At 46.4% G+C, this 13,230-nt stretch overlaps 1 protein-coding gene across 1 annotated transcript in view; it reads left to right on the top strand.

Annotated features, from left to right (window-relative positions):
- Gprk1 (G protein-coupled receptor kinase 1) overlaps positions 1-12,896 on the top strand; it is a 112,719-nt gene extending 99,823 nt beyond the window's left edge. The window contains exons 11-19 of the mRNA XM_089573285.1: positions 894-1,024; positions 2,836-2,930; positions 3,029-3,136; positions 3,730-3,796; positions 4,649-4,749; positions 6,496-6,658; positions 7,602-7,767; positions 8,580-8,713; positions 12,151-12,896. Of these exons, the coding sequence (XP_089429411.1) occupies positions 894-1,024; positions 2,836-2,930; positions 3,029-3,136; positions 3,730-3,796; positions 4,649-4,749; positions 6,496-6,658; positions 7,602-7,767; positions 8,580-8,713; positions 12,151-12,450 (1,265 nt within the window). The 3' untranslated portion in view covers positions 12,451-12,896. The remainder of the gene's footprint in view (positions 1-893; positions 1,025-2,835; positions 2,931-3,028; positions 3,137-3,729; positions 3,797-4,648; positions 4,750-6,495; positions 6,659-7,601; positions 7,768-8,579; positions 8,714-12,150) is intronic.
- The last annotated feature ends 334 nt before the right edge of the window (positions 12,897-13,230 follow it).

Genomic DNA, 13,230 nt, shown 5'->3' with positions numbered 1-13,230 from the left:
TGCGGAGATTTCATATTTGCTCTGCCTTCACTCAAACCTTGCCGCGCGTTGTCGGATGCCACTAAACAACACTTTGTGGGCTTTGCTTTTGGTGGCATTGTTTTGTTTTTTTCCTTCAAAGCAAGTGCTTCGGTGTTGGAAATGTTCTGGCACTGTTGATGATGTCATCGTGTGCCCCTCACTTGGCACTATGCGCTGCGGAGAAGTCTGAAAGCCATTGTGGTTTAAATCAGTGATTACATCACCATTTAGAATTCTAGCCTAAAAAGACTTTGCATGCTTTACACCCATTTACACATTCTATCCCTTTGAGCTTTTTGAATTCTATAACCTCTGCAACTGCGCTTTAAAGAGAGTGCTTTAATGGCAGGGACCTTACCGTTTATGCTCAGAGGAGTCTCCCTCCTACAAAACTGCTCATCACATAGTTGGACCCGCCAGTAAGACTTCCGTTTTTCAGTGCAGCTCACATATGATGTGCTGAGCTTTGCTTTACAGAAATGATATTCAATAAAACGAATTTCTGATGATTGAAATTCAGAGAGGACCAAAAACTTTTGCCCATGTGTGCTGCCCTTAGTGCATTTGGTGCTAATCAGATCGAAGGGTCAGTTTGAATCAACTAAAGGTTCAAATTAATGAGAATCTGCTGTATCTAATTTGTTCAGTTAAATGCAGTGTTCAAGACAAATTGGCAACGCTAGTTTGCGCACGTGCTGTTAACAGTATGCAGTCAAATTTAAATGGGACTGAGTTTGTGGAACATGGCTTGCTCTACAAGTAATAATGGACGGGTCTTCTATTGCATACTGTGAAACAGCACTACTCCATCAAAAGCTGGTGTGCATTCACTGAATGTGTGGTGCTGCTGCCGCCTGTGTGTCTGTGTGCAGGGGGGGACCTGCACTACCACCTCTCCCAGCACGGGGTGTTCACGGAGCAGGAGATGCGGTTCTACGCGGCCGAGGTCATCCTGGGCCTGGAGCACATGCACCGGAGATACGTCGTCTATCGGGACCTCAAGGTGAGGAGGCACACCTTGGGCCCCGAGCACAGCCTGCATTCGCAGTTTTAAATTCTAGACAGCGATGATTTCGTTGGAGCAGCTGAAGGACATATAAAATCTGGGGCATCTTCGTACACTTCAGACCACAGTGTGTGAGTGGCTTATGGTAATTGTTACCTGGGTACTGGAGATGTGATCAAGTAAAGTAGTTCCATTCAGCTTGAGAGAATGTTGGAACATGCATTGGCTTTGTTAATACGCATTATTTGGTCTTGATTGCACTGTTGATGGATAGGAAAGGGCTGGGTATCTGTTTCACATCACAGTTGCAAAAACAAAAAGAGATGCAGCCTTTTGTCTGTACTATTGACTGTGTTGGCTAGTCTGATTAATGTGTGCAAAAGATCCAAGCTTTTCACTGGCAATAGAACCCCCCTGAGTTACTATTTGAACAGAACCTCTTTATTATTGCAACATAAGTCCTGAAGAAAGCTTGAATGGACCGCAGTGGTAGCCTAGTGGTCTGAGCATCCGCCTCGCATGCGTAAGGAGTAGGGTTCGATCCCCAGTGCCACCGGGTACCCACCGGTGATAACAATGGGTACAAGCTTCCCCCTGGTCTGGTGCTCGGCTTCTTTCTGTGGAGTGCTTGGGAAATAGGTCTTCATCCCCACCTTGAGTAGAAGAAAAACCCTTCTGCCATGGCGCTCTTTGGCCACAGATGTCCTTGCGGCATAAAAATGCATCGTCATCATCAAGAAAGCTTGAATGTATGGCTGTATTATGTGACATTGCCACCTTTTCTGAAATTGAATGGTTACTGCTTATGCGCGCTCTTCCCGAGATCGCACGGTTTAGCGTAAATTAGATGCTCAATTTATATTTGATTTGTGCAGTTCCCTCCAAGCGTGTTCATCATCTAGCAAAATCCGGCAAGTGAAAAATGCCGATCGGGATCTGGTCTAGCAGCAGCTCTAAATTTTTTTTGCTGCAGCACCGGAATGACAGAAGGGAAAAAAGATTGTTTTCAAATGAGCTATGTAGTATCCTGAATTTCTTGTTTTCTGAACTTTCCTTGTCTAGCGCCATCAAGGAACAAATGCATTTCAGGGTTTCAATTTGTAAACAGACACTTTTAATAATGCTGTTGCCGTCTATGTGCATGCAAATTGTATGATGAATCTGTGAAATACTTTTTGTGCTAAAACTGTTGAGCCAGCAAGCACGAGGTTGTGAGTTTGATTGCTTTGACGTGCAAAACTCTTTCAACCAAATCAGATCTGCTGGAGCACTTAACTGTCATTTGAAGTGCAGTTATTCCACATTCAGAGTGATAGTACAGCCCACTTCTTTAATAGGAGTGGGATCCTGCTAATGCAGTAGTTTTTTTTGGGGGGGATATTTACATTACTTTGTTACCTTCCCTGTTCACTTCACCCTGCTGTTGACAACCTGTCCTTATTGGAGCAGTGTTCTAGGAATTCAGAATCTTTCAGTTCTAAGGCCATTTCTTATGTGACGAGAAATCTGCAGGGGTTCCTGTCATGCACTTTGTGCTTTGAAAGGTTAGATGTCGAGAAGTTTCTTTCAGAGCCTGAAGAGCACCAAGGGTGCTCCTGGGCATTCTTATCGATGACGTCCGATCGTAGCCATCGCCGTGGTCACTGTGGCGGATTCTCCTGGCTTCTCGCATTCATAGTGTGTCCTGGCAGTTTATTCTGTCATATTTAACAAACTGGCCTGGGAACGGCTGAAAAGCATTGCGTGCATTCTCTTTGTCTTGCGCATCCGTTTAGCCTTTGTTAAATGACCGCACTTTTGATTTACAGCCGGCCAACATCCTCCTTGACGAACATGGGCATGTGCGGATATCCGACCTTGGCCTGGCGTGTGATTTTTCCAAAAAGAAGCCCCATGCCAGCGTGTGAGTGTTGTTTTCCCTCCTGTTCACCGTTCTCTCTTTGCGTCATTGTTGCTTGTTTCGAGGTGAGCGTTGACGGCCTGTTGTGTCTTCCCCTGCAGAGGCACCCATGGTTACATGGCGCCCGAAGTCCTCTCCAAGGGCACAGCCTACGATTCCAGTGCGGATTGGTTCTCATTAGGCTGCATGCTCTATAAGCTGCTCAAGGGGTGAGCCACTTATTGTTAGCCCTTTTATTAGAGGCACCTGTCTCAGCAAACTGCCGCCGTTGCGGTCTTCTGAATGTGCAGAGTCGCTGCTCTGATGTGGCTGAGTCGCCACAGTTGGCTCTGTGAATGACAGTTGTCCTTCCTCTTTGCTGTGTTTGGGCTGTCTTCTCATATTTTCCAGTGGCATGCTGTACAGTTAGCTTGGAGTGGGAAAGGGATGGGGGGGAGGGGGTCTTCTGTCACCAGAACAAGAAGTTTGGCAGTGGGGTTCGGAAAGTTCTCAGTGAAACTTGGGAGCGCAGCCACCACTCTTCTTTGTTGGCAGCTGGCTGACGAGGTGCTGAGCTCCTTTGAATGTCCCAGCGAAGGATTGATACTTCATGTTACACTCTCCCTACCGTGGGAATGCAAACCTTGAGGCTTGCTACTATTGCGCTGAACGCAAGTTTCCCAGTCTAGGAAATGGTGGAGTCAGTAATTGCCACCTATGTCATCTTGCTTCACTGTTAGCCGCAGCCTTGTCATTTTCATCTGCACTTGAGGGATGCAGTATCTTGAGTGCCAATGCATTGTGCCCACTTGTATTTTTGCAGGCACAGTCCATTTCGGCAACACAAAACGAAAGACAAGCACGAAATTGACCGAATGACCTTGACCATGGTGAGCAGCTCATTTCTTTGGACTCTTGGCATAGCATTGCTAAGAATACAGTCGGATGTTCTCTGAAGGGATTACTGTTGCAAGAAAGCTCATTCCGTGACTTTGATTCCTGCCTAGTAAGGTGTCCTCCATAAATGTGTTCCATAGTTGCAACCGCAAGCTCAGAATTGAGTGTGGCATATTGGATTTATGTTTTTGTCAGCAATAGTCTCTGTGTGAGGAGCAGGGTATTTCGCATGCCCTTTGTACCAACTGTGTGGTAACGTTACCTTTTTTGTGCAGCAAGTACAACATAAGCTGATGTGTTATCGTTTGGGGGGGGGAAGTTGAAAATTTGGGCACGCTATTTACTTTACTAGGAAAATGCAGCTGGCACTGAATAGAAGCTTTATCTCACAGACATCAGAGCTGAGGCTATTCATAGTTATGGCATTGACACCAGATTTTTATATTGAACCAGGCTCGTTTCGTACCACTTGTTGTGCATTACTGAAAATGGAATTTTGTTAAAGAAGTTTGCCAAGAGTTTGTGTCAATGGTTGTTTACCCAACTGCCATGCCTGGTACTACTTAGGCCTATTTACAGGTGACAGCATTTCTCTATGCTCAGCTGGGCTATAGCCCTCAGCCACAAGAACATGTATTAAAGGCACAGGCTCATATTGCTTGAGAAAACAATAATTCAGAGCTCCAGCAGTGCTTTGAAAGACAGGATGAGCAGCTCGAGGGAGTTGCTCGTGATGATGTGGAAGGCGTAACCGTGCCTTTGCTGTAAATCTTTGTCCTCATGCATGGCTGTGTGTGAGTGCAATCTTTCAAGACCTTTAACTTCTTTGGCACCTTTTCATGCAGAATGTGGAGCTCCCCGAAAGCTTTTCATCTGACTTGAAACTGCTTCTCGAGGGACTGCTTCAGCGGGACGTGGACAAGCGACTCGGTTGCAAGGGCCAGGGGTAGGTTACGCCTCGCCATTGTCGCGGCCATTGCATGCCCTAAAAGTATGTCATTTCATAAACAAAGGCAGCCCACGAAAGGGAAACAGATGACATTTCTAATGGCTGCAGCTTTGACAGGTTTCAGTCTTGCTGCAAACAGCTTTGTGGTTGAACTTATGGGGACATGTTGGCATTCCTGTATGGAAACTGTGGAGCTGGCTTTCAAAATGCCTACAGTTGCAAGTGTGTGATTTTTGGAGCTAGGCTTGTAACCCTCTGACTCTAACTCCATTAGTAAGCCGCCGCGGTGGCTCAGTGGCTATGGTGCTCGGCTGCTGGCCCGAAAGACGCGGGTTCGATCCCGGCCACGGCGGCTGAATTTCTTTGGAGGAGAAATTCGAGGCCCGTGTACTGTGCGATGTCAGTGCACGTTAAAGAACCCCAGGTGGTCGAAATTTCCGGAGCCCTCCACTACGGCGTCTCTCATAGCCTTAGTCGCTTTGGGACGTTAAATCCCATAAACCAACCAACCTAACTCCATTAGCGTGGACGTATATATAGTGTCATCACAGTACATTTTCATAGTTCTACACTGTTTGTAGTCCCAAATGAATGCATAAGCCTGATTGAGATGGCATATTAAAGGGACCCTGAAATGATTTCGATAGGCATTTTTCAGTGCAACAGATCTGTAGAGGTGGGTATTTGAGAGTCATATTTGAAAGCTCTGCATGGACCCTATAATTTAGAAATAATTTTTTAAAATCTGTTGTGAGCTACTGGGACCAGATATTTTTTAAAATTATTTATAAATTGTAGGGTCCACTCAGAGCTTTCATATTTGACTCGAATGCCCGTATAGATTGCCTCTACAGATCTGTTGTGCTAGAGTATGCCAATCTGAATAATTTCTGGGTCCCTCTAACTTTTTGTTAACATGTTCTTTTCGTGAAATGTACTAATGTCCTGTTTGACCCGAAAGATGCGGGTTCGATCCCGGCCGTGGTGGTTGAATTTCGATGGAGGCGAAATTCTTGCGGCCCGTGTACTGTGCGATGTCTGTGCACGTTAAAGAACCCCAGGTGAACGATATTTCCGGAGCCCTTCACTACGGCGCCCCTCATAACCTGAGTCGCTTTGGAACGTTAAACCCTCATAAACTAAAAACTAAACTAATGTCCTGTCTGCCATTGAGCGAACATTGGCCACTTTTGCTAGGAGCAGAAGCACTTGTATCCTTTTAACGTGATTTAAACCGACAAATCAGAAAGATTGTGAAGGTAAAGGATTGAGCGATTTTTCTTATGCGAGTGGCCGACAGATTGGCAGTGGGAAAAGGAGACTCTAGCTTCTCCAACGAAGCCCCATATCTATTCTTTCATGCCTGCAGCGACGTGAGGTTTGGCAGTGAATTTGGGTGCAACAGATAGGCAGAGAGACATGCTGAGACATTCATAACATATTTGGTTTGTGTTTTTTCTTTTGCTTAATTAATGCTGTTCAAAAAAGGCTGGCCAGGCATTATATTTTTTTCTCCAAGTTGTCTACTATCATAAAGCAGCGATTAATTTCTAGTAGTTACGCAGTTTTATCCCCATCACATTTAATAGCCACAAGTGTATGAGCATGTGAGGTTGGTTTTAAGTAATGCTCATTTGAGTGCAAGAGCTCACCACAGAAGCCACAGACTGTGCTGGAGGCCACTTATTATCACCCTTTGGCCCTGGGATGATGATGCGGACTGTCCCCTTTCCACTGCTGCAGGGCGGAAGAAGTGAAGAGCCACAGCTTCTTTGGCGGCATGGACTGGCAGCTAGTGTACCTGCAGAGGTACCCGCCTCCCCTGATTCCGCCCCGGGGGGAGGTCAACGCGGCTGATGCCTTCGACATCGGCTCCTTCGACGAGGAGGACACCAAGGGCATCAAGGTGAGGAGGCAGCTGCTCTTCAGCTAGGCAGAGTACCGGCTTGTTCGCAGCCACTTGTTTATGTAAGCGCATTCCTGAAAACACATGGAAAGGCAGGAAAACGACTCACCCTTCCACAGATATGGCGCTCAATTTCTTGTCAGCAGTGGTTAAATAAAATCAGCGGTTGCATTTTTGGCATAAAGAGTCACAGGGGATTTTAGGCAGTAGCAGTCTTTCTGTTGCTACTCATACACTCACTGAATGGACTTGATCAGAAATAAGGCACAGAACTGTACTTGGCTCTTTGGCTCTTTTTGATGTAATACACCAAATGTGGTATGTTGTATGTCGCCTCAAGTGCTCGGGGTCATAATGCCAGCAAGCAGGATTATTCATTGTCATTTGAAGCCTGCACGCCGGGCTGTTTTTGTAAGGCTATTACTTTAGGTGTGTGGAAGAACAGACAGGCTACTGGGCTTACTGCATTTATTTACTGCATTTATTTACTGCATTTATTTACTCATCGTCACTTGATGTGTACGAAAATAGGTCAACCGAAGGACATTGTGTGCATCTCAACGTATTGGCCACTGTGAAGCAGTTACATTGTAAAGCGCATGGTGTGCATGTGCGGTTGACACGGTAATGTGACACAGCTCTCGCCATTTACGAATTTCAGTATTGATGTGGAGACAGAAATTAGGTTCTGTAGGCCTGCACTTCTCAAGCAGATGTAACTAGGCCTTAAGTACAATCCCACAGACCTGTCACCTTGATTGCAGGTTGAGAAATAACATGGCAGGTTAGCAGGTTGGTTTGCCTGGTACACTCGTGCTAAAGCCACTCACCTCCAGTACTCTTTTTGCAGTTTCTGTGATTGGCATCCTTTACGTCGTGCTCAAGGCTGTGTCCGCAGGTTAGAAAGAACAAGTGCTGAAGGTGGGCCGCGTTGTTGTCGCAGCTCACCGAGGCAGACCAGGAGCTGTACAAGAACTTTCCTGTGGTGATCTCCGAGCGCTGGCAGCAGGAGATCGCTGAGACGGTCTTCGAGACGGTCAACCAGGAAGCTGACAAGCTGGAGCAGAAAAAGAAGACCAAGATGAAGATGAAGTTTCAAGACGAGAAAGGTGGGTGACACTCGTGGGGCCCGATTCCTCAAAGTGACTGTCCAGTCATCTTGTGCTGAGTAACCTTAGTCCTCAAGGTCTTCCCGTAAAATTTATGGGCTTAGAGTTGAGGTTACTGAGCATGCAATGCATGTGATTGTGGGAGCAAGAGAGTAATCGCCTATCAGCGTATGGCTACAAAAGAAAGCTATACAGCTTTCACAAAAACCTCGTAGCTGCAGGAAAATTTGTCTGAGTTCGGGGATCCAACCTTGAACCAACGCGTGTCCAGGGCAGTAGCTCTGGCATCTAATGTTGAATTCCAGTCTCAGATACAGAGGGGTCTGCACACTCCGTGACAGAGTGCCTGAGTCCAATGGGGAGCACTTGCCTTGAATCAGTCTTTGGAACACTCCGCTGATTTCGGCAAAGCAATCCAGACTGCTCCACAGAGCGACTTTGGCTTAGTGCCTGCACTATTCTCCCATTGGAAGAAGTGACCCGTAATCCTGTTTTGCTATTCGAATAGCCTTGCTCTGCAAAGAGCAGAAAACGTTGATCTGGAAGTGCTTCGAACCTGGGATTAGAATTCATCGTAAGCTAACCAAGACCTAGTAGATGGCAGCACAAGGCTGGAGGTAGCAATGACTCTAAGCGGGAATGGAGTCTAGTTGATGCTTTGACACGTTCGACTAATTCGATCGTGCGAGCCAGGTCGTGAGTCATTTCAATTCAGCGTGACAGTTATAACTGTGGGTTTCGTAGAAAGCTCATTAAGGCATTAAGTGTAGTGAGCACTCGAAGAACTTGTGAAATGCTGTCTGACATTGCAGAATCTGACTGCATCATCCATGGATACATCAAGAAGCTGGGGGGACCTTTCGCATCGGCGTTCCAGACACGCTACGGGAAGCTCTACCCAAATCGTTTGGAGCTACACACAGAGTCCAGTAGTGCCAAGCCAGAGGTAAGCACACAGCCATGCCGGTCTGCTTGTCAACAAACCCTTCATGCTGTCTTGCACGTGCAGCATATTAGCTGCACTGATAGTACAGCATCTTCAGTCAGCTTAAGTGAACTTGGGGATTTTGTTAACAGCTATATTTGCGGTCTTGAAATCTTATCAACCCAAAAAAGAAAAAATTGAAGCTACAGAGCTGTATGTGACATGGCGAAACATAGAAGTACTACATTTAATTGGATGCAAAGCATCCACAATGGTGGGTGGCTGCCAAAGCCAAGCTAGCCAAACAAAATGCAGGTGAAAATCTTTCCCAGCTCAACTAATTTATGGAACAATTTCCAGTTGGTTCCAGTTGGAACCAACTGGAACCCAGCTGGCTCCAACTGGAACCAACTGGAAATTGTTCCATAAACCATTTGGGCTGGGAAAGATTTTCGCCTGTTATCTCATGAAAATATATGATAGTAGACAATGAATAGGGGCAAACTTTCTGAAATTGAATTTTAAACAGTGCTTAGGTCAACGTGTGTTTTGGGGGATGGATTTCAAGTCGCAAAAAATGACCAAAGAAATCGTCTTTTCTTTGTAAATGAAAATATGCCTTGTTTTCTTTGCTGTCCCAAAGTTTCATTGCTGAAATCCGCCGAAAAGTGCATAAACAAAGATTGTTTCTTGAACCATGGTGGCGGTGCATTGCAGGAAATGCGCGGAACAAATTGCATTTTTCTCCATTCTGGTTTCCTGATTAGGTGCTCACCTTGTGGTGCAGATTTTTTCGCCACTGTTGTATCTATTTTGGCCCCGTTTGTGTTTTGCTGCACTGCTAGGGCTATACTGAAGGTCAAGACATGCTTTGTTTTTCAGATTTAACAATTTCAAATTTCTTGTATGAAATTTTCTACGTAGTCTAGAAATGTCAGTGGACACTGCATCACAGAAATTAAAAAATTGAAATTTTCATTTTGCTAAAAGCGTTCACTGTGTGTAGAAATGTCGGCGTTCTGCCACATTTTGCTAGCTCTGCAGGCTTCACAAGAATCAGGGAAAAATTAAAGAGTAGAAAACAACATTCTTGAAATGAAATGTTGAAAATTTTTTAGAGTAGTTGTAACATTATTTTCGTATGCTCAAAATATTTTATGTAAATCCATAAAAGAGTTTTAAATTCTTGCTGAGTGCTGTGTCCCCTCACTTAAATACATAATCTAGATGATAGGAACAGTAGTTTGAGTTCATACAAGCTAGTTTTTCCCAATCTTGTTTTGAGGCCGGGAGAAAAAGGCCGTGGATAAGTGCTTGCATCTGTTTAGGATTGAGAGAGCACAGTAGGAGAGTGACTTTTTTTTTTTTTGACTAATGGCATTGTCCAGTCACTGGTGGAACATCTTGCTTTGCTCAGCCAAGGCTAGTTCATACTCGTGCTTTATACAAGCTTAGGTGCAAGCATTGAATTGTACTGTGTAACCGGCCAGTATTTATTTTACGGATTCTGACTAGACAGTTTGTGAAACTTGTTCAATGACTAGTTCCTGTTGTGCACGAAAATTACATACCTGTAGGCGCGTCCATTGCAGTTTGTATTAATTATGGAATTATGTAGATTACTCTGTGATGGCTTTCTAAATGAGCATCGAAACATTACCTGACCCCGCATCGGTCAGTGTGCTTTCCAGTGCTGTCAGATGCTTTTCAGTTGCAATCTTTTTTTTTCTGCAACTAGGTAGGCTTAGCCATCTGCATATGCATTTTCTTTCCTGAACTGCGTACTAGTAGACTCCCTTTGAGACGAACTTGAAGGTACCAAAATATTTGTTTGTCCTGTTGGAAGTTCCTCTTAACAGAAGTGCCCCAGAAAAAAGATATGTGCGTGCTGTGCGTGTCCAAATATGTGAAACATGAAAATAAAGACTAAAATGACCTTGCAGTCAGACGATATGGTCATCTCTGTGCCGCGATAACGCATAGTGCGACGACGTGTTGGTAAACAATTTGGCTCCCAACTATAAGCTTTCAGTCAACGAGCCACGTATGGCAACGCATGGCATGTGACGTGCGCACACAGTGTCGAGATCTGGCACTCTGCGCCGCGCACAGGTAGGAGCGAAGGTGCCCTGCCTTTTCCGCGTCAGCAAGAAAGCTTCCCCACAAGACAGCTTCTCCGCAACACTGTGCAGAGATGCGGGGAAGCTATCTTGTCGGGGTGCACTTCCTTCCATGGAAGTGTTCTAAATATTTTTTCTTTGCTGGACAGTGCTGCTCAAATGCCCCACGAGTGCCATTGCACGGGGTTGCCAGAGTTCGCGGTTGCTGCAAAAGTTCGTTTTAACCGAAACACGTGCGAAACAATTCATCCTAACTGGATTTTTTTTTTTTTCGAATTCTATGTGGAACCAACCAAGTGTCCTCACATTGTCCATCTTATCCGAGAATTCATCTTAACCGAGTTCGTCTTAACGGGAGTCTACTGTGTTAAAGCTCACAGGGCCTATGTTCGTTTTCTGTGCTTTTAAATAGCCATTGTTGTGCATAAATGACCCAGCAGTGGGAAGATTAGTGAAGCATTAATTTTGAAGGGAATTGAGTTTGGGGCTTTCAGCTATTCTTGTTGCGCTGAAAGCTGTAGTGTGTTGGTTGTAGAGTGACGTCTAGTGCTGCCCACGCAAGGTTGTTATGTGTGCAGCAATGTTATGCTCTCTCATGCAGGAGACTAGATAACACCTTAGTTTCTGCTGTTCTAGTTAGCGAAGCACCTATACCTTTGCCCTCTTGAGCAAAAAAACTCAACCACAACCTTAAAGGGCAACTGCATAGGTTTTAGAAATCGATGAGCTTAAAAGGGTCGAATGTGTGAAACTTTCAGGTAAAGCAAGCGAAGTCATTTTGGGCTAGAATTTGGAATGGAGACGTAATTGCCAATTAAAATCGCGACGGCCTTCAAGCTTCTCCGCAGCGCACAACGCTAAGTAGTGGGACTCATGATGACGTCATCGAAGGTATCGGTACATTTCCAATGCATAAACGGCCGCTTTGAAGGGAAAAAAAAAGCAATTCCACCGAAGGCAAAGCCTGCCGAACATTGTTTGGCACCATCCAACAAGGTACGGCATAGTGTGGCTGATGGCAGCGGTAACTTTGAATCATACCTTCCGTGACGTCACGCTGAACTTCCCCACTCTCCTTTTGGTGCTTCGAGGAGAAGCGCAAAGTTCAATTGTCGATTACGTCACTATTTTAAATGATAGTGCAAAAAAAAACTTGGCATGCTTTACCTACAGCCTATATAGATTTGAATCCTTGAGTGTCGCAAAATTCTCAAAAAGTAGTGCAGCTGTCCTTTAAGTGAAAACGAAATGAAGGACACAAGGCTCACACCGAAGCGACAAGAAGCGAATATCGAGGGCATGTTTATGAAGCTCCTTACCTGCTTCCTGTCTATGCAGCTGATCTTCATGGACCAGATGGAGGACGTGTGCTCGGACTATGTCCAGGTGAAGGGCGAGCAGTGCATAGTGCTCAAGATGAAGGGTGACACCAAGGTGGTGCTGACCAACCCCGATGAGATTGGCCTCAAGGAATGGCTCCTGTCGCTCCGGTCCACCCTCAAGGACTCCCAAGAGCTGCTCGCCTCCATGGCCAAGAAGGCGGGCAAGATCTACGGCACCACCGACAACCGCAACAACCTGCTGGCCTCCACCCCGGGCACCACGGCCACCCCGCCCCCCGCGCGCAACGGCAACTGAGGAGGGCCAGGCACACTTCCACGGGCACGGGTACGGCAGGACGTCGCAGTTGCTGGATGGTGTCGTCCGCTGCCGCTGCTGCTGCTCGCTCAGCATGAGGTGTCGTCGGCCAACTCCGGTCGGCCGGGGTCTCGCACACTGTCGGCGAACTGGTGGCGCCCTCTAACGACGCACTGGTAACCCTCATCGCGCGATGACGCACTGCCGAATCGACGGGAAGCACCTGCGTTTCCACGAGCCGCAGCTGGACACGTTCATGCTGTGCCGGCAGCCGGACCGCCAGACAGTTGTGTCCCTTCGCTCCCCCGCCATCCACTGTGGCTGTGACTGCATTTTAAGGACCAACTGGGAAGGGGCAAAATGCAAAACTCTCTCTCTGTATTTTTTTTTTTAACTTATTAATGTGGCAAACACGGGTGTGGCAAGAGAAGGTCACAGAAATTGGGCCTCGGGTTGCAAACTACGGCGGCGGCAGGCACGCGCAACTCATTCCGCAACGCGGTACTCACGGCGGCAGATGCAAAGTTCGTTCCAGTGCGAGGCAGCGTCGACCTTTTCCGTGCGTGCGGGTGCACGTTCAGGCAGCACAGGCACGGTTGGAGTATAGCTGTCACGATTGTCCAACGAGAATTGTCGCGCTTCTCTTATGGTGCCCTGTACTGAGGCTCTGGGTGGGCGCAGAGCTGTTGACGGCACTTTCTGGTCTGCGTACGTTGCGAGGAGATGCTTTACGTGTGATGCTGTGTGCTGCACACTTTTCATGGTGGCCTTTGCGCCATT

This window comes from Amblyomma mixtum, chromosome 2 (genome assembly GCF_055824585.1).
Source record: "Amblyomma mixtum isolate Tamu chromosome 2, ASM5582458v1, whole genome shotgun sequence".
Lineage (NCBI taxonomy): Eukaryota > Metazoa > Arthropoda > Arachnida > Ixodida > Ixodidae > Amblyomma > Amblyomma mixtum.
This window is presented reverse-complemented; position numbering and strand designations above follow the sequence as displayed.